The 21,266-nt window shown below is 40.5% G+C and overlaps 1 protein-coding gene across 1 annotated transcript in view; it reads left to right on the top strand.

The window, feature by feature from the left end:
- The first annotated feature begins 455 nt into the window (after positions 1–455).
- Positions 456–21,266, top strand: part of LOC113987939 (hedgehog interacting protein) — a 73,031-nt gene continuing 52,220 nt past the window's right edge. The window contains exons 1-4 of the mRNA XM_027721079.2: positions 456–1,157; positions 8,222–8,417; positions 15,594–15,750; positions 16,632–16,833. Coding sequence (XP_027576880.1) covers positions 891–1,157; positions 8,222–8,417; positions 15,594–15,750; positions 16,632–16,833 — 822 coding nt within the window. The 5' untranslated portion in view covers positions 456–890. The remainder of the gene's footprint in view (positions 1,158–8,221; positions 8,418–15,593; positions 15,751–16,631; positions 16,834–21,266) is intronic.

Here is a 21,266-nt window from a genome sequence, read left to right as displayed (position 1 = left end):
CGCTCGCCTTCCACCGGGCACCGACGCGGCTCCACCGGTTCCCGCCGAGACAGGGGAGCGGGAAGGCGCCCGCCTCCTGCCTCCCTCCCTCCCTCCGGGAGGCCCGGCTCCCGTTCCACCGGGAGAAAAGGGGCAGCCGGACCCCCTTTGGGTGGGGGGGACATCTCTGTGGGGCGGGGCGTGCCGCCTGCCCCGCGCTCCCGCCGCGCCCCCGCGCCGCTCCCTCCCGGCGGGCGCGGCCCCTCCGCCGCTCCCGCTTCCCGGCGGGCGGCACGCGCGGCCGGTGGATGCCGCCGGGTGACGTGCAGGGCGCGCGGTGGCAGCACCTCCCCGCGCGCCGCTTAAAAAGAAGAAGAAAAGAGGGAGCGAAACATGAGAGCCCGGGCGAGCCGCAGCCGCCGCCGGCAGCAGCAGCAGCAGCAGCGGAGGGGGCATCGCCCGGCCCGGCCGCCGCCGCAGTCCCGCCGCGGGGACACCCTTCCTATGGGACGACAAGTGAAGGGCTGCTGCTGCCGCCGCCCGCTGCCCGGCCCGCCCCGAGCCTCGGCGCCTCGGCGCGGCAGCGGCAGCTGCTAAAACCTGTGCCGCTCGCACAACTTCGCCGGCTTCGAGCATCCTCCCGCCGGGGGCTCGGGGGGCTCGGTCCCCCGCTCCTGCCTCTTCGCGTCCGCCTTTTTGGAAGAAGCGAGGGGTGGCCGAGGTGCTGTTCCTCCGTCGGCTTTTTAACCGCTACTGTTATTATTCTCCTCCAGACTTTCCCCTTCTGGGGGAGGGAGGTGGTTTCCTGATCTGAAGTGCAAAGAAAAGTCAGTGGGATTCCCCTCCTTCCTTCTCCCCCCACCCACCCCCCCCCATCCCCGGTTTGGGTGCATTCACACGCTCCCTCAGGCATGATGCTCAAGATGCTGCCGTTTAAGCTGCTGCTGGTGGCCGTGGTTCTGTGCTTCTTCGAGGGGGATGCCAAGTTTGGGGAGAGCGGCGCCCGGAGGAGAAGGTGCCTCAACGGGACCCCGCCGCGGCGGCTGAAGAAGCGGGACCGGCGGGTGCTGTCCCCGGAGGCCCCGGGCGGCGGGGAGGCGATGTGCCGCGGCCTCTACCCACGCCTGTCCTGCTGCTCCCGCTCCGAGCCGCAGGGGCTGCCGCACGCCGAGGCGAAGGTAGGCACCACCTGGGGCTGCGCTGGGCTGTGGCCGGGGGGAGGTTTTTGGAGTTGTTTCCCTATTTTTTGCGTGGAGCCACGCACCGGCCGCGAACCTGCCGCGTTTCCCACGCGGGTGGGGGCGATGCCGCGGCGGGGGGCGACCGTTCCTGCCCGGGGGACGAGGGCGCGGCAGGGACGTGGTCCTGGCGCGGGGCTGCTTCGTCGGGAGGCGCGGGGAGCGCGGCAGGTCCGCGCCCTGGAGGGGACGGGCGCCCCGCGGGGGGAGCGCGGTGCCGGCCGGCGGCTCTGCCTGCGAGTTACTTCTTGTCCGCAGCGCCGGAGTTTCTGGCGGTGGCCCCGGCCCCGTCCCCGTGCAGCAGGGCCGGGCCGCCCGCAGGTACCGCTGCCCGGGCGCGGCTGCGGGGAAAGGCGGAGGAGCCGGACGGGCTCCGGCCGCCGCCCGGGCAGCGGCAGCGGAGGGGGCTCTGCCTTCGCCCGGCGGTGCCATCCGGCTTGGCTTTTTTTCTGGGGTGAAGACTCGTGTCCAGTTTGCTCCTCCGGAGCAAAGTTAGGAGGGGGTTTGGATTGCGGCCGGTGCCGGTGTAGCAACACTCTGTGATCTCCAGCCGCCTCGGGGCCCCGGTGGTACTCACAGTTACAGGTACCAGCGGCGAAAGACCCCCGAAGTCTCCGCTGCAGGACTCCGGTCTCACGGCTCTCGCTCAGGACCGGTGCCTCGCACCAGGTGCCGTGAGACACTCTGCCTTTTCACATTACCTGGCAGCCTCTCTGCCCAATTTCAAGCTGCGGTCATGTGAAGGGAAGCACCTCCTCTGCCCACCGATTTCTTAAAATCGTCAAGTTCTCCGCATCCTTCAGCAAGTTAAATTCTGCTTATCAGCCTGTTGCTTAGATTTTCAAACGCGTGGGTACCTAACCCGGCAGGACTGCGTTTGATAAGCTCTGCTATGATGGCCAGTGCTGCATCCAGGGGTACGCACAGGGAGGGAAGTTGCTGAATAATGTCATTAAGAGTCACTGCACGTGAAATAAACAATCAAGTGTCTTTTTTTTAATTATTATTATTATTATTATTATTCCTTTTCTTTCTTTCTTTCTTTCTTTTCCCTATTTCATCCTGGTTTAGGTTTAATTAAGAATTCCTCAGTTACAACTCTGTAGTTGTCAAGGTCTGAGAGACTCTTGGAAAACTTGTGTTTCAGTCTTGCTGGCCCAAGCATAATAAAAAAAAAAATACCCAGCCTGAATCGAATTTTTATGCTCAGTTCACGGTAGATTTCACTCCATTCTCATGTAAACAGCTTCTACGAATCAACATATGTGTCTGGGTGGTATCTCTCACTTTGTTTTGTAACAAAAAGCCATATTGCATCATTTAATTTGCTCAAGTCATGCAAATAGGAAAAAATCAATAGGACAAAAAGGGGTCGACTTATCCTCCTCCCCACTAAACTGCTGCCCACACACAGAGTCCTGTTGCTTATGGCAAAAGAATAACAACAACACCATTGTGTTTGTTAGTTGGTTCACTAATGGGTGAAACTGGAGAACATCATTCTCCTTCAGTCCCCAGCTCTGTCCAAATGTTCATGCCTTTTGAGGGAGCATTTGTCCTACCCCCTCTATTCCCAGATGAGTGAGAACTGTCTTACTGCAGGTTTTCAGCTGCAGATCTCTCTTTATTCATACCATATGCAGCAGCAGTTTGAGATTCAAGGCAGATATATTTCTTCATGTTGTCTAGAGACAGTGTCATTAAGCTCCTGTGTGATAATTGAATTAAACTATAAACTAACCACACACATAACCTGAAAGATCTAGCTGAGAAAAAGAGAAAGGAAAAAAAAAAAAGAAAAAAAAGAATCAAGACTGGAAAATATGTCCTTAATTCACCCTGTTTACAATGTCTTGGTGGCATATATGCTACTGAGATTATTCAATGCTTGGAGACCCTTGTGGTAACTGGTTGAATGCAGTAAACTGGAAGTTCAATTTTGGTTAGTTTTCCATCTCAATGCTGTTGAAGGGTTTATTCTCTTCTTACTATTCCTTAAAAAATCTTTTAATTCCTTTTGAGTGTAGGTTTCTCTTTTACTAACAGTACTAAAAACCTGACATAAGTGTGAGGAAGTGACCCTATATGCCACAGTATCTATTTCTGAGCTGTCGAACCTGTTTATTTGGGCTTTTTATTGGTTGTGGGGTTTTTTGGTTTTTGTTTTTTGTTTTGTTTTTTTTTTAATATAGATTACACTTTTTAAGGAATATTATTTTACAGGGTTGTAAAATCAGACTTTTTTCACTAAAGATTAATGGTTATGAAACTCATAAATCTGCTTTATCATATCAATATATATTTAGAAAAAATGTCAAAGTATATGTCATTTACACTTGACAGAATGAGATGGTCATTCTGTAAAAGACATGGCAAAGTATTATGGGACACATTTGAATGTAAGTTTTCTAAAAGCACATTTTTAAACTGCGTTCTACTACAGTTCCAAAACCAGCTTTTTTAAACTCCATAATATACCTACATGATGGAGTGGCTATGCCACTAACAGAAACTTGAACGCTACCATCTTAAAAGAAAAAAAAATTAATTAATTGAGCATGCTCAGTAGACATTCTCATAAGAGCTTCTTGGTCAAGATGCTGGGTCTTCAAGAATTTTTGATCAAGGTATTGATCTGTGCTTATAATGAAAAGACCACCATTGCCTGCTGCTTTGGGAAGAAAAATGGAGCTACCGTAATAAGCCGATACAACATTGCACTGGCTCAAGTACAATATTTGCATCCTGTTGACATTTAACTCTGTCTTTTATTTTTCTGCAATATCCCCTTGTTTTCGAAGGGCTGCTACATCCCAGTCAAAAATATCAGTTTTTCTAAAAGTTTGCTTGCAGCCTGACAGGCAAAGAAGTCCTCTCTACCTTGGATGGTTTCACAGCCAAGGCTGTCAAGGAATGGGTGAAAAGTAATTGTTTTCAAGTGTGCCCTTTTACAATCATTTGTTTGCTCTGGCTCTTTCATGAACAAAGGCTATTGTTGAACACATCCAACTAAACAAATAACTCATCTTGGGGTCCCTTTAACAGCTGCCTTAGTACAATGATCTATTTAAATATTACCCTAAAATTGAAACCGAACTCTTTAATGACATAATCCAGCACTATAATACAGAAGAGGCATATGTTCAACTCAACAGCTGAACGATCTCGTCAGCACATGATTTTTAGACATAAATGCTTGTATATCAAATATGGCTTAATGCAATGACTTATTTCACTGGGTTTTTTTCTGTTAGCATCAAAATTATACTGCCTTTCTCCAACTAGATATGACAGAGTACACAAAACAGATGACAATATTAATCATAAAGATTTTCTGTCTATTGTGTCATCTTCTGTTTCTTCTTTGCACTCTTCCTTTTGTTGATAAACCACTTTAGTGTGCTACGTTTTCCTGTGCATTCCAGGATTTATCTTACCTTTAGTCTACCCATTTTACTTTCATGTGGCTAGAGATTAAAGGATGATCTTACAGATGTTGTAAATTAGTCAGCAGCAGGCATAATCATTATTAGGCATGTTGCAATAAATGTTTGGAAGTTTTACATATTTTCCAGAGCACAGTTAGTTTAAACCACTGCAGTTTGATGGTTTCACATACGACTTTAAAAATTGAAGGAGGAAATTAGTTTACATTTCTTCAAAAGACCAAAGCCATTGTCAACTTTAAGGTCACTTTCAAAGTAGACATCCAAAAAGCTTAATTCAAATAAGTGTTTCAGAATTCGCTTAAAACTGTTTTAATATACTCCAGGATAAATACATTATGGATTTACTGAAATTCAGAAGAGAGAGGTTGTCCTATCTCCAAGCCAGGACAGAGTTACACATCAGACCTCACACAGAGGAAATGTTACCACCCTATTTTGCTTGAGCATTCTAAAAGTTAAGTAACATTGTACTTGATTTTCAGATAATTGATTGACTCTCTTTCCTTAATCTTCCGATTAGCTATTATATGACCAAGATTCATTCCAGAAATGACATGAGGGGGTGAATTCCTGTGGTTAATTCCTGGATAGCAGCTGCTCAGGGGGATTAGGATCCTTTTGTCTTAACTTTGAGGACTGAAATGTTGGCAAGCCTGTATCACCAGGCAACGTCAATTACGTTTTCCACAAGAAACAGTAAATTAGCTTTGCTATCCTGTAATTTATTTCCCCTCCCCCTTCCCCCTCCCTCCATACACAGTGTGTTCTGGAGTCTTCCAGTAGAAGTACAGTTTTCTATCTGCATCACTGTGGAGTTAATTCAATAAGCACACTGAATAATTACCTAGTAATACCTTGTGTTTACTTGTACTTCTAAACACACTGTCATAGTGCTACCACAAGAAAGCTTACTGCCTGAGATGAGCTCCCTGATGAAAACATCTGAGACTTCTGCAAACCAGGTGATACTACTGAATGTAGGCAAGTACTTTGAAGGGTCTGTACTCAAGGTACAGTTTCCTTTGGTGGAAACACCCAAATGGGCCATTTTGTCCTTACTTCAGGAGAGAAGTGACATAATGTTCTTTAAAAGTAGCATTTATGGATAGTGCTTTTAGTCATCCCCTGTTGGCTTCAGACTTTGTTCTATTTGGCAGACAATGACCTGAATGAATTATACAGGCCCCTTCCCATCAAAATCACAGCATCCCTTAATAAAGTGCAGCTCATGCAGATTACCTCAGCAGCATGGATTACTGCAAGCACGTCAAGTCTATTTTTTACTACCTGGACTGCAGTCCTAGGCAGTATTAAGTCAAGCTCAAAGTTTTAGTTGTTATGTATTTTGGTTATAGTTTATTGTAGTTGTCATTGTGTTTTTAGTTCTTGACTTCAATGCATTTCCCTCCACATTTACCATATCTAGAACAACATACAAAACTCAAGACCAAGGTTAACAGTTGCAATGCTATGGCTCAAATGAGCAATCTAGCAAAAAGAAACTAAACTTTTTCAGGAGAGAAGAGCCTGCAGCCATGGAAAGAATTCCCCAAAGAATTCAGGACCAATGCAAACCTTCTGCCATACATGCAACATGCAATTAATTGATTACCGTCCTAAAGGTTTTTTTTTTTTTAAAGAAAAAGAGAGAGAGAGAAGGCAAACCCTTTCCAAAATATGTGAGACAGTTACATTCTCAAGAAGGGTCTGAAGAGAGATAATAAACAATATGTGGGGCAGATGTTAATCACATTACTGAATTGCAGGTGCTATGAAGCTGAGGATAGTGTGAGAACAGGTAGTGTCAAGAACAGAACATTTATTGCATTTAATGATCCTGGCAAATCTGGAGGAATTATTTTTGAGGCCAGTGGCAGCATATCGAGAATAAGGATAGAAGCCAAACGCTGTTCTAATCAGGGTCCCAACTTACAACATTAAACTTTAGTACACATTTCAGATGGCTTTTGACAATATACGTATGGTAAGACTAAATTTTCCTGGGAAGAGTTTGCCTTCTAAATCAAGGTTGTTTTAACCAGAATTTCATTTAAATGTACAGGCTGTACATATATTGTGTAATATTTTGAATACCTATCTGTTGAAAACAACAGAAAGTGCATTTCTCTCAAGCTTTTGAAATTCATGTAGTTATGATCTGTAAATAAAAAGATGAGTTCAGAACTATGTTATCAAAGTACAGCATCCAAGAAGAGAACAGATGTAGGAGACAGCATACTCAAACATATCAGGAGTCTTCCTGCATTGAATAACTCACTTTTTCAGAAGTAAATTAGATAATTCCCCTTTAATGTTACGTTGCAAAGGAGTGACATTGAAAAGTCCTTCTACAAATCAACTCAGAGATATGAGCTATAGCAAAACTAGCAATGTTTTCAAGCGCTATTTACAAATATTTACAAATTTTACAAACACAAATATTTGCCACATTAATATTTCTTAACCTAAGTGTCTTACAGTCCTTGTTTATAACTCTGTTAAATAACTGGCAGAAGGAACCTGAGCTTTGTTTTTGCATTGGATCAGATTCAGTCGATCTCAACAGAGGGAACACATTTCCCACTACCCACCATTGGGATGAATGATCAAAAAACAATCCATGTGGTTAACAATAGATTAACAAAGTGCACTGCATTCAAAAGCTAATAAAGACAACTATGCTGTTTTCCATTATTTTTCACGATTTGATGACATTGTGCTCCTTAGGCTCCTGTGTTTACTTAAACACATCATCAGTCGTGGTTTCATGCTTCTTCAAGTGCTATGCATACATAATATATGCTCTTTTTTTCAGGACAAAGTTACAGATTCAATATTGACGCAAACAAGATGTTACAAATTCTACTTTTTCACTTGTAGAAAGATATGTCTGAAAACACACAGGTTTTCCCACCTCCAAGTAGTTTGCACTAGAGAGAGCAAAAAGCAGAGCAGCATTTAAAGCATGAAAAATCCACGGCACCTGCTCAATTCCACAGCAGTCATTTCAGTAGCCAGGCAGTGGTGTCGTTCAAGATACACCTACTTTACACATACCTAGACATGTTTTTCCTGATGTGTTTTGATGGTAGAACTTTAATTTTTAGCCTCTAAACACCTTACAAGTTAGATTTGTAGGTATGTCTCATAAGAGAAGTGGATAAAAGGCCTGCTGCTGTAACTCCTCCTTATATACATATCTCTCTAGTTGAGAGATTGCCTACATGATTAAGAGATGGCAGGCATGAGTCTTTAAAATAACTTCAGTGCTATTATTCTCATCTGAGAAGCAAGCTCAGATAAGAAATCCTATAGAATCTTATATAAGGTTCTTATAGAATCTTATGTAAGAAATCAGAGAAATGAAAATCTCACCGTACTAATGGCATATTGCACATTTCATAGTAATTTCATTTGCACTTGAAACAAAATGCATTGATACTAACTGTATTTGTCCCACTAGCATTGTTTATTACATTAGGTCATGCAATCTTCCTTTGTGTAAGATGGGGGAACAGGTCATGTGTTTATTTGTCTCTGGTTTGTGGCTTGCAGATACTTTCTGTTACCAACAACACAGAATGTGCGAAGCTACTGGAGGAAATCAAATGTGCACACTGCTCACCTCACGCTCAGAACCTATTCCACTCACCTGAGAAAGGGGAAACAGCTGAAAGAGAACTAACTCTTCCCTACCTGTGCAGAGACTATTGTAAAGAATTCTATTATACTTGCAGAGGTCACATACCAGGTAAAACCTATAACAAAATACGGGGCTAAAAGATGTCTGTTTTGATATGTTGATATTGCCTGAGCGGTTATAGATCCGGCTTTTAATTGGGAAAAATTCCCATTTATATTCAGGGGATTTTGCCCAAGCAAAGACAGAATGTTTCAGTCTTCACAGTGGATCTTATGTAGGGAGGTAAATATTTTGAGCACTTTCTTGCCACCCTCCTGTTAAACTCTCCATGACACACACGTGGCTTGATTGTTGTCAAAGGCACCTCAAACTTTTACCTTTGCTGGAATATTTGCCTGTTAATTCAAATCATGCAAACAAACAGTTGGCCATCCAAAAGGCTATTCTAAACAATAGATTGCTCCAAAATGCAAGAAATAAAAGGTCCTGGCTGTTTGCTTTAGACTCTAAAAGCTGATGAGTAAAGTGTTTTTTTCTGGTTTTGTTACCCTAGAAACTGATGTTTTTTTCCACAGGGTTTAAAGCCCATTGAAATCAAAGGGAACGATTTGATAGAGTTCTGTGATCTTTGAATCACTTCCAACGTGCTGTTAACGACCAAATTCTTAACTAACCTAACACTTCCTCACTGTAGTCAGTAGAGTTAGCTGGACATAACCAAAAGCAGAATTTACCCTGCCTTGTCTAAGGCAGTCACCAAATGTGTGCTATCACTTGTAACTGTATCAACAAAATAACCGCAGAAGACGGTTCTTTTAGAAACACTGTCTTAATACACTATTACGTTAAATAACATCTTTGGTATTCTCAATAGTAAATTATTTATATGTTTAAGACTGTCATTTTTAAACTATGCTTTTTTCGCCGTCCAAACACTACTTACAAACAATGCCACACAGGAGAAAATAATTAAATTGATTGAGAATTCTTTTGAGATTTCTTTTTTGTTGTTGTTGGGTTTTTTTGGTTTTTTTTACTAGCAGACTGGAAAATAGAGTTGATAATGAGACGAAAAATGAATTTGTGAATAGTCATTTTTTACATATGAACACATCTCTGTAATAGAATATAAACATATTTGAGTAAAGGGTATAGTTTAAGTGGATGGGATTTGGAGGAGGGTTTTTTAATTGCATGTGTACAGTGTGTACTTGTTTTCTCTGAAATCCCAAGAGCACAGGAGTTTTTTTGCAGTGTTCTTTTATTGACTTGGGAAAACATTTTGAATTGACTTACATTTTCCCTTTACTGTGGTTTAACATGTATCTCAACCCATTCAAATATGAAAATATTATTATTGTCTTTATAAACTAAGAGATGTTTCTAAGGCTTTCTTAAACCAGCTGTTTCTTGCTCTTTATCACATTCCCCAAAGCAAAGCAGAATAGATCATAGTTGCCAAGACTGCCTGCTGAACAGCGATAACAGATTAGATATTCTAAATGTTTGGCCCATATAAGAAGTCCACACAAAGACATTTTTGACATGAGTTTGTAGCTAGTGCAAACAATTATCATAGTTTGCAGAGCAAGACCCTCATAGTTGTTTTGTGAAATTCTGTGTTTATGAGGAAACAATGTGTTTAACTGAAAAAAGTGAAAGAGGGAAAAGGGAGAAGGAATGAGGAGGTGGAGGGAGGGACAGAGAATGAGAAAGGGCTGAGCAGCACAGGAGCTGTAGCCACAGGAACCTTGCTCCTCAGATCAACATATGCGGTGACGAATGACAAATTTATTTTTCTACAAAGTTTGTGTATATGTAAAACTGCTGAAGTGCATCAAGATGTCAAGTGCTTTTTGTGACCACCCAGGTTGTCTTGAAAGATAACCAGATGAAAGCATAACTTTAGCACTGGGCAGAGCACTGTGCTTTGCAGGAAAAGAGCTTATATACTTCAGCATCAGTTAAAATAGGATTTTTCCTACATCAATCTGATGCTAATAATCATTCTAAATACTTGTTCTGAAAGTAGGTTGTGCTAACAAAAAGTTGTTGCTTACTTACATCCACCAACAGGGTTAGTTTGGTGACTGGTACATATGGTTGCTGATACCTATTCTAGGATTCCCAAAGGTATTAATTAAGATTCAGGTCCCTCTTTTTGAGAAGACAGCCTACAGGATTTTAGTATAGTTCAATAGTCTTATACATTCTGAAATATAAATAATTACAATAACAACTTATTTGGGGTTTCTATTTTCCTTGTGAGACTCATATATCCATAATAATATTTATTGCCAAAGACAGAAAAAAATAGAAAATGGGGAAGCTGTGTTTTCAGCTTAGCCTGGAGGATTAAACAAAGAGTTGAAAATTAACAGGCCCCCAAACCCAAGGTCTCTGGCAATGATTCACTGTGCATTTGTTAAAAAGTCGAATAATTACTCTTCCTCCATTAGGGAGTGCTAATTGTTTCTGAACACCAATACAACGGAGTTTAAGGAAATCGCTGACTACAAAAATAATTTTATCCCTTAAGTCCCGCGCAAATGAGAAATATTATTAGCATTTTAAGATAGCAAGCATCTTTTCTGGGATTGAAATTTTAGCACTACATATTAACCAAGACTGAGTTAGCTTCAAAAATTCATTTATTGTTCTGTCTCTTCTTGCAAAGATGAAAACTGTAGCAGATGCTTGGTTAACTCTTTTGAAGACAGCAGTTTGCCCACCAGTTATGACTGTATCATAACTGCCATTGACTTCTTTAGGAGTATTCAGAGAAAAAGGGGACCCTATTCTTTCTTCAAACAGAATAATAAAAATAGCTGTTAGGATTGTGTGGATATGCAGGAGAGTATAATGTTTCACAAAGACTATGAGATTAGAACTTCCCTGCTTCATTCCAGATTATTTCTCATCTAACCTTTACTGTAAGCCTCAGTTTAAGTGATTAGTGGTGGAGACACTGGAGTTGAGTGGTTTAATGGAGTATCTTCAAACGACATGAATTTTAAGTTTTACAAGGTCATAAGGGAAGACTGTCTAATATTTATTGTTAATGTAGCAAGTAAAGAAAGGCATGGCTGATTCTGCCTTTGGACATAAGCAGAAACTTGATCCATGCCAGTGGAAGTGGTGTATTCTAAGGAACAAACCTGTGTCACAGCCACAGTGCCATTCAAGGACATGGGAGAGATTTTGAACTGTCTGGTCTCCATTATTTTCATTTGAAGGAATGGGTTCCAGATGATTGTGGGTGAATTCAGATCCAGGCCCTGATCTGAATCCAGGCATTACAAGAACAGATGCTTGATAGGATTTTTTTAACAACAAACAGGGGCACCCCACCCCCAAATGCTGGAATTCTAAGAAATTCTACAACTCACACAGCACTCCCAGAAGTTCTAACGTCACTGATTGATAGTCACAGTCAACACAGTCAACCTGCAGAAAAAATAGTAGTGGCTCATAATTTTGCTACTGATAACAAGGGCATCAAGGGGATTAACCCTGGCACTGCCCATGTGCAGGTACAGGCAACATCTGAGTATGAGAAAAGGGCCACTGGTCACTTGAAAACCAATAGGAAATGATGTGAGCTACCAGGGGACTTACTACAGTTTGAAACAGTCAGTCTGGAATCATGTCTTTGATTTGGTTTTCACTGGCAGTTGAGAAGAGAGAGGCAAATGCAGTTTTTTTGTTCACATCTAGCTGTCAAAAGTGCAAATCAGGAAAAAAAACCCCAAAGCAGGAAAATACTTCTTTTACATAATACTGAACTGTGTGCTCAAGGTCACAGCAGAAATAAAGCAGGTGAGCCTGATTTCCAAATGTCCTCAAAGCCAGGGTAAGTCTACTCAGATGAGTGGATGATACTCAATCCTGTGTGCAGTGCAAAAAGGGAGTGAATAGGAACTTAATTTGTTGTAAAGACTGGGACACGGGCTACCACGACACTGCAGTTGTATATCAAAGAGAAGAGGCAAGGGAATGGATAAGCAGGGAATCCAGCAAAATGGAATTTGGTGAAGGTAGGGTAGGAAGGGAGATACGGTGTGAGGAACAACTGAATGCAAATACAAGTGGAGAGAGGAGGTGGAGATCAGCTGAATCAGAAGTTTTCCTTTGAAAAGGCTTGTAATCATGTAACTTATTCCCACAGTGTTTTATAAAGGGGAATACAGAAAGCCTTCACTGTAACTGCCTTAACTGAAAAGCCTGTCATTTGATTCTTGTTTGCAAGACAAAGTTTTAAAAGCACAGAAATGCAAGCCTGTGCAAAATCTGACACCTAAACATGATGTTTAATCTTCCTTTGTGATTTCAATTTTCTTTGTTAACACAGGCACTGCTCTGTCAACACGTACACAGATGGTAGGAAATTTGTAATAATATGTATGAGTTTTAAAATAAAGTAGTTAGTACAGAAATTCACACAGGACCAAGGGTTGCAGTCCTTATTAGGCACAGTTCTCACAGAGGACAGTGACGGAGCTGTATTTGACTGAGCAAAATGATCTTTTTTTTTTTTTCCCCTCCAAACAGTTCTACTGCTTAGGAGCACTTGTCAGGGACCATTCTTCTGGACACTGTACAAATGCTGAACAAAATGGCAAACTACACTAAAGACCTTACAATCTAAGCACGAGACAGAAGACATTAAATGGCTTCAAGCAGATAGGGAGTAGAAGCAAATGTTTTTCTAACTGCCTTCAGTGATTCTGTTAGTATGTTAAATTGAGCATATATAACACATGCAAATTTATTTTTTTTTTGTAAGTTACTATGGTTTTTATACAACAAAATAACAAAATTTCACTCTTAATACACAAGTGAAACTGTATTTACAGAGGTTACATTCCTTCTAGTAATGCAACATTTTTCTCAGTTTAATTCTAACCCCATTTTTTTACAAGCACTTGTAATGAAAATGGAACATAAGCCTTATCCCTTCTTGGAACCTGCTGATGGGCTTGCTAAATAGCAAAAGGCAACTGCAGTGCAACATGTACTTAAGTGCATGATAAAATCTTTCATAAGGAAATGGGATTAGTCTTACATGTAAGAAAAGGCATTGCACTAGTCAAGTGAGTTTGCATCTGATTGTTATTTGAAAGGGACATGTACCGAGTGAACAACATGATCACAATATGCTCTCAGCTTCCCTGACTAAAGAAACCATTCAAGCCAAGAGTAATTTGTCTATAGTAAATAGGAGATGGTATACTTGGAAAATTCTAGAAATTCTTAGTAATCGTACACCTCTAATTTGCTGTTGCGTTTTTTTGAATGACCCTCTGTGCCTAGAGAAATAAATTATTAAAGACAAAACTCTGTATTCTTAAGTCAAATAATTCAACAGCAAGATTTTAGATTACCTTTGATTTTGGCTTTATATCTACAAGCCTTGGAATAGTACTCTGTGATTATATCAGAGTTCCTCTTCCGTTTTTCCACTTGGAATTATATCTTCCATTTTCTCCAAATAACTACTATAAATTAAAACCAGCTCCTCAGAGATGAAATTTACTGAAGCTCCAAATCATGGTAATTAAACTTTTACACCACAAGACACTACCATGTGTTTCCAGATATTATTTTATAGAAACCAAAGGCAGGCTTTGTCATGTTATTTTTCCAATATTTTTAAAGGAAGATGTATATGAAAAGAAGTATAGTTGGGTGGGAAAGGCTTTCCACTCCACAAAAATTCTGGGATCTAAAAAATTTTCCTATTCCACATAAGGAAGAAATTGAACTCTTTCGAAATTTTCCATGAAGAAAGCCACAGAGAGACCACCCCAGGATAGCTAATAAAGTCGTTGTTAGGACATTTACTTGGGAAATGGGAGACTTAGGGTCAAACTCTTGCCTGACAGATGAGGGGCATTGACCTGAATATTCCTCCTCCTAATGAAACACCCTAATTACAAGACATTGGAGTATAGTGATAGGAGGTTTGCTGTCTCTTTCTTTCTCATTTAGACCAGAAGTTTGAGTTCAGACCAGAAACATCATGGTAACTAAAATTTTGTCAAAACTGATAATGTTCCTGAAAAAGCTTCGCTTAAAAGAAACTGGCACCTTCCAATGAAACACAGCTGTCCCTGATCAGCTCTTACTGTACATTCTAAGCCAGAGGTTTTATGGCCAAGACCTATGGATTACTGCATTATTCACAAGTGGTAAAGCCATGCATGAATTAGGCCTCTAATTCCAATTAAGTGCTAATTCTGTGTATCCTATGAGTTATGTCCTGGACCACAGTACATCGTAAGACAGTTGCCAATAATACAAAAAGGAATGAAGGCAACTTAAGACATATTATCTTCACGTTCTAATAACATAGCACATGTATAACTAGCCAGACTATGTCTTCTTAGATTTAATACTCGTGCTTAAAAACTGGATAGAAATTACTAGAAATAGGTTTGTGAACAGAAATAGATACTTTTAATGTCATTAAACATAGTGTAAAAGCAGTAGTGGCAGGTTTTTTCCTCAAAGGCCCTCATTTTACCAACTCCCTGTTTATGTGGACCTTCGAACTCCTTCCCATTTTAACCTAAAAGCTAAAGACCACTTTTCATCCAAGCCAGCTCCAGTGCAGCATGAGGCATATCCCCCTCAGGAGGGTTTGGGGGCTGAGAAGCAAAACCTCATGATAGGACACTGTGTTCACCCATTTCGATGCTGGGAGTCAACCAGAGGCCAACTGCATGTCAACCCAGGGCAGTTTTCAGCAGCACTTCTTTCTGAGATTCACCTGACTGGTGATTATTCACCTCTCCAACCGATGCCCTTTGCTGGCAGCACTCCACGGTCTTTACTTCATGCCTTTTACCAAAGTCTTTACTGAGATTTTGACTACAGCAAGCCACTTAAAAAAAAAAAAAAGTTACACAGAAGCTACTCGAGCTGTTTTACTGCAGATACTGCACTTGATTGATAGGTTAAAATCAGGGAGAAGTGTATCATAGCCTCAACTCTGAGCTTTGTCTCTTAATTTTTTAGTCAGTGAATTGTGTCATTTTGAACGAATTGGTATTTTTACATAAGCACACTGAAATCAGGTTTAATACAAATACAGATTAATAAACTGTAAAAGGTAATACTCAGTTTGTGTTTATTCAGAGCAGGCCTTTTTTTTTGCAGATAGTGCTTTGTTTAAAATGACCTCTTTTTCCACTGTAATCTTTTTAAAGATGAGTTTGATGACACTAAACATGCAGACATGACAACACACTAAATATTTGTATGCTCTTTTGCATTTTTAAGGTTTTCTCCAAACTACAGCTGATGAGTTTTGCTATTACTATGCAAGAAAAGATGGTGGCGTGTGCTTTCCAGATTTTCCAAGAAAACAAGTGCGAGGGCCAGCCTCTAACTCCCTGGACCACATGGAAGAATATGACAAAGAGGAAGAGATCAACAGGTTCATAAAGATAAATGCTGTTTAATCTGAAAAAAAAAACAAAAACCAAAAAAACAAACCAAAACAAAAACCTATCAAAGCCTGTGGTTTTCACAGTGAAACAGCTCAGTATGTCCTTATGCTCAGCAGCTGTGTTTTCCAGATGTTACTTTCTTTTGCTGCTGCTAGTGTACATCAAAAGAGAAAGTTACATTAACTTCAACATTTCAGTACCATTTGATATTTGCCTTGCTGAAAAGGTGTTAGAATCCTGGTTTGATCCACCCTGTGGATGTTGGTTATCGTCCAGCCTGTGGATCATACATAGTTCTGGGAAGTAATTTCTACCTGAATGTAATATTACTTTACTTTATTGTAAACAACTACAATAAGTTTATTAGTAAAACATTTATTTCATGATCTTCAATTTATTTCAATAGTGTATTTTTCTTCATGAAAATAATTAAATTAGATTATCCCATTGTAAGTCACTATTTTAAATGGGTTTTAGAAGCCAAATTTTGTCAAAGTGATGAAATTTAGTATGTTTATTTTATGGTAGAAATTCTGTGTTTCTAAATTATTCTCTTCTTTTACCAATTTTTTTTCTCTCCCATTCTTCTACATATTGGATCTAAGTTTATTTAATTTTCTCTTTCTTGCATACAGACCAAATTTTGCTCAAGTGGAATTCAAACTGATTCTCAGTATTATCTGCTTCCCTGCATTCAAGGAAGTAATTTATTCTGGATATGTGATTATATATTTAAATACATAAAACTGGTTTATAATATAAACTTTCTAGTATCACTGCAGAACAGAAATTTTATCTTTTAGGGACGTTGTTGTGTCACGGTTACAAAAAAGAAGAAACATCTCATGTTTTCTTTAAATTTCTTTAGAAAACACAAGCACAACTGCTTCTGTATTCAGGAGGTTGTGAGTGGACTAAGGCAGCCTGTTGGAGCAGTACATTGTGGGGATGGATCCCATCGCCTCTTCATTCTTGAGAAAGAAGGATATGTGAAGATTTTCACTCCCGAAGGAGACATACTCAAGGAACCTTTTTTGGATATACACAAGCTTGTTCAAAGTGGAATAAAGGTTGGATCTTATCTCTACCTTTTTATATTTTAGCATGTATAAGGGGGAAAAGGGAAGAAATGTTTTTCAGCCATTATTTTAATTTAAATAATGAAATAGAGTAATGACAAGAGACACTACAATTCTTCCTGGCAAGGAAGTGAAAACTTCCTCGTACTGGGAATGGAAAACATAGCATCTTATAACTCTTACCAAAGTTTTTTCTTTCCCTTCATCTTTTCCTCACTTTAAATTCAAATGCAACTAGTCAGCAACAGCATTCCACAGCATTATCTTCGTATTTTCATCCTTTGGGCTCCTTTCCATCCTATTGAATTCAGCCAGCTTTTGCTGTGATGCCAGTGGGAGCAAGTTTGGCTTAGGGCCCCCCCGACCTGTGGGTGCTCAACATTCCCATGGGAGCCACGGGACACACGAGGGGGCCTGGGAGTGCTCAGGGATCCCAGGGAGAGGGGATCTCTCTTGGTTTAACCTCAAATGCAGCACAAGCTGCCCTTGGTGGGAAGCTGCTTTAAAACTGCGCATATTTGAAGCGCACATAAAAAGCAACTGACCCCCTAAATTCAGAAAGGGGGGAGGGTTGGTGCAACAGCTTTCATCCTGTTTAATGGGGAGACTTTCATGGTCAGGGGAGTGAGAGGTGAATGGGCACTGATGGGAATAGGTTGGAGGGTGGAGGTAAGAAATAACATCTAGTTATGGGGTAAGTACCAATGGAAAACTCCTAAGTCTACTGGGGGGTATTTTACTCTGGAAATGCGTTTGGGTGTTGTTCCATGTTGATTTCTTGTCACAATTTAGAGTGGTGATGCAAGTAAAACCCAGATATATCAAGAAAATTTAAATTGTAATCAGGTTATGCCTAGAACAGTGAGAACTATATAACAAAAAGCTTTCATGGATGAAAGATGTATTGACACACTCTTGACAGAGTAATCTTCAATAAGAAACTATATTAATTTAAAGTGCATAGGACATGCTAACTGATAATTTTGTGTTTCAACTATAAGGGCAATATAAAAATTAAGACAGTCTTTTCTGCAAGAAAGGGTTTTGGTTTGTGTTGAAAGAGTGAGAAATGAAATATATTGCACCTTTTTCAGGAAAAGAACCAACTTATATGATTCTGTGATTTGCTGAATGCTTCCCTTTCTACCCCTGTAGGTAAGGTATCAAAACAGAAGGGACTTATCAGGGGTGTTTTTGAACATCCATCTAAAGCTGTTTCATATTTCTGAACCAAAAGTTCTGATAACTTGTACTTGTGAAAAACTGACAGCGAAATTCCCACAGAACTGCTATTGGTTCAAAACAAACCTTTCTTGAGGAAACTTTTATAGCTGCAACTTAGAGACAAGGCTAAAAGAAAAACTGATTTTCCGTGCTTCTGAATAGGCAATAACCTGCTTGATATGACTCTCAACAGGTACCCTCAGGATCAAATTCAACTTTTAGTTCTGTTTTAAATCAGTGACCTGATCTTTTTAGTCTTCACTACCTTAACCATCATTTAATGCTCTAAACTGGATCTGTTTCAACTATAATATTTTGTGTAAATAATTTGATGTTTCTAAACTAGGAAGTCTAATTCAATTCCCTGAGATAACAGTCCAGTGATAGAGGATAATTGTATTGCAATGTTTAATGCAGGCTGGCAAGAACAGAGGCTTTATATACTTTGCAGGTAAGGAGGAAGGGAATGTGCCTAGAAGCAAGACTCCAGCTCTTAAATAGAAAGAGTAAAGAATTTGAGGAATGAGTATATTATATAAAATAATAAATAAATAGAATAAAACAAACTCCACGTAATCCAAATGGTAGTTTTAAAACAAGGGTTCTTATAACATTTTTGTGTTTATCCCCTGCAGTCTGATTCCTACAATCATTGTCCATGGTCCCTTACCTACAAGGATGGGAGATTGCTGTGACAGTGGTAGCAATTGTCTCTACTTGACAGACTACTTGAAGGGTATTTGGTTTTGCTTACCTGTTATAGGCTTTAAAACTAGAAATCAGTGATGGAGAATACTATGTGGATAGATGGTTTTCCAGCAGACAGTGCAGAAAGTGTACAGTCAGCAATTAAAAAAACCCCAGCAAACCAGTATCTAAACCACTGCATCCACACACAAAGTGCAAGGATCACTGAATGTGTACTCTGGGCTTACTCGAGAAAAGTGTGTAGTGCCAGTATTTTGACTGTGTGTATTTTGCACATTGTGTCTGATTCTTCCCATATACTGGTGTAGTAGAAAACGTAAAATGGAATCAATGAATTTTTGGTTGTCCCTGATCAAACTTAGGCCAACGTATTCCAGTGAAGTGCTTTGCTGAGGTAACTCATTGCCTTTTTCAAGTCCTCTATTCATTTACACATATTCATAGATGTTAACCCAAATATCCAGTCTATTCCATGCTGTGGAAAGTGACCTGGGGGTCCTGGTCGATGGCAAGTTGAATATGAGTGCCCTGGCAGTGCCCTGGCAGCCAGGAGGGCCAACTGTGTCCTGGGGCATCAGGCAAAGCATCGCCAGCTGGGAGAGGGAGGGGATTGTCCTGCTCTGCTCTGCACTGGGACGGCCTCACCTTGAATATTGTGGCAGTTTTGGGCACCACATTGTAAGACAGATATAAAGTTATTAGAGAGTGTCCAAAGAAGGGCCATGAGGATGGTGAAGGGCCTTGAGGGGAAGCCGTGTGAGGAGCGGCTGAGGGCACTTGGTCTGTTCAGCCTGGAGGAGACTGCAGGGAGACCTCGCTGCAGTTACAACTTCCTCATGAAGGGAAGAGGAGAGGCAGGCACTGATCTCTGCTCTGTGGTGACCAGGGACAGGACCGGAGGGAATGGCCTGAAATTGTGTCAGAGGAGGTTTAGGTTGGATATCAGGGAAAGGCTCTTCCCCCAGAGGGTGGTTGGGCACTGGAACAGGCTCCCCAGGGAAGTGCTCACAGCTCCAAGCCTGACAGAGTTCAAGAAGTGTTTGGACGATATTCTTGGTCACCAGGTGTGACTCTTAGGGCTGTCCTGTGCAGGGCCAGGTGTGACTCTTAGGGCTGTCCTGTGCAGGGCCAGGAGCTGGACTTTGATGATCCTTGTGAGTCCCTTTCAACTCAGGATATTCTGTGATTCCTTGATAACATAATGCATATAATGTTATTCTTTAATTAACTTAGAGACTCTTCATTGAAGTAAGCAAAAACCATTCACCTCTTTTCCAGTCTTGGAGCAATGATAGTAACAAAGGGCAAACAATTCTTTTTCCCTAAAAAAAATAAAGTAAAAATTTTCCCTCTTATACAAAAGTGTCTGAATATAGCAGTTTCTGTTATTTTTTTTGTCTCTATCTGCAATACAAACAAGTACTTAACTCTAGTGGCAGTAAAAACAATAAAAATGTTTTTTCAAACTTCTAGGTATATATGTTGTATCCAGTAAATAATTAAAACGATGATCATGATGATGCTGATGCTGATAATAATAATGCATCTGTGGTTGAATGAAAGGTAATTTAAGTTGATGCCTCTGAAAAGCATTTTGGACAGCTATCCCTATAAGATGTTTTTTTATGTTGATAGGTGGAATTAAATAGTGGCAGTTGATTTTCTCTTCTTTTTCTAACATAAAGAGGAAATTTAGCAGTGATAAAATCATTATATTGTCGCAAAGCAGCGAATCTGTTACATGATGATTTTCCAAAGAATCTTGAGGCTCTGATATAACCAAGAAACTGAAGTGACATATTTCCTTCATAAAAATAATCCTGGAGTTTAGTTCTGATCTCACTCATCACAGCACTGGCAGACAGATAAGTAGGAAAACAATGTACAAAAATAGAGGAAGAGAGGTGACAGCATTGTCATGATAGCAATGTCATATTTCCCTCCTAAAAAGATGCCATTTTGTTTCTTTAATGGAACTAATGGTTCCTGTGTTGATGAAATTCGTTTGGAGCCCCTGACATTGTTTTGAGCAAGTTTGTAGGGCTTCTTCACTAGTCCTGCACATAAATAGGATTGTCTGGAGTTGTTCCTTGTCAGTCACTCCTGTGAAGGTCTGTGGATATAAGTAGAAACTAAGTAAGAAGAGTGGTACAACCTGATGTGTAACTTTTATTGGTCCATTGGCTTTTAATATTCATTGAAGTCATTGAGGTCTCTGCTTGAAAATTGTTACTGCAGTAAAATTACTGACAGTGACTTGATTTAATTTTAAGGAGTTCAAATGAAAGAGAAGAAGTGATAATTTTGTCTGCTGCCAGTACCTCAGGAGGAATTAGAAGAAGCATGTAGAAGTATTTCATAATAGAGATAGATTCTATGAACAGATGATGATTTCTTGTGCTTCTTGGTGGCTCTACTCAAGAGAAAATTAGATGCAAGATTACTGCAGATTTTAAAAAAAAAGAAAAACAGCTTAAGAAACAATTCTTCTT

The sequence above is a fragment of the Pipra filicauda genome, unplaced genomic scaffold (assembly GCF_003945595.2).
Source record: "Pipra filicauda isolate LSUMZ 115617 unplaced genomic scaffold, ASM394559v2 scaffold8_size5757611_pilon, whole genome shotgun sequence".
In the NCBI taxonomy this organism is placed as follows: Eukaryota; Metazoa; Chordata; class Aves; order Passeriformes; family Pipridae; genus Pipra; species Pipra filicauda.
Note: the sequence above shows the minus strand (reverse complement) of the source record. Positions and strands in the feature narration are given on the sequence as shown.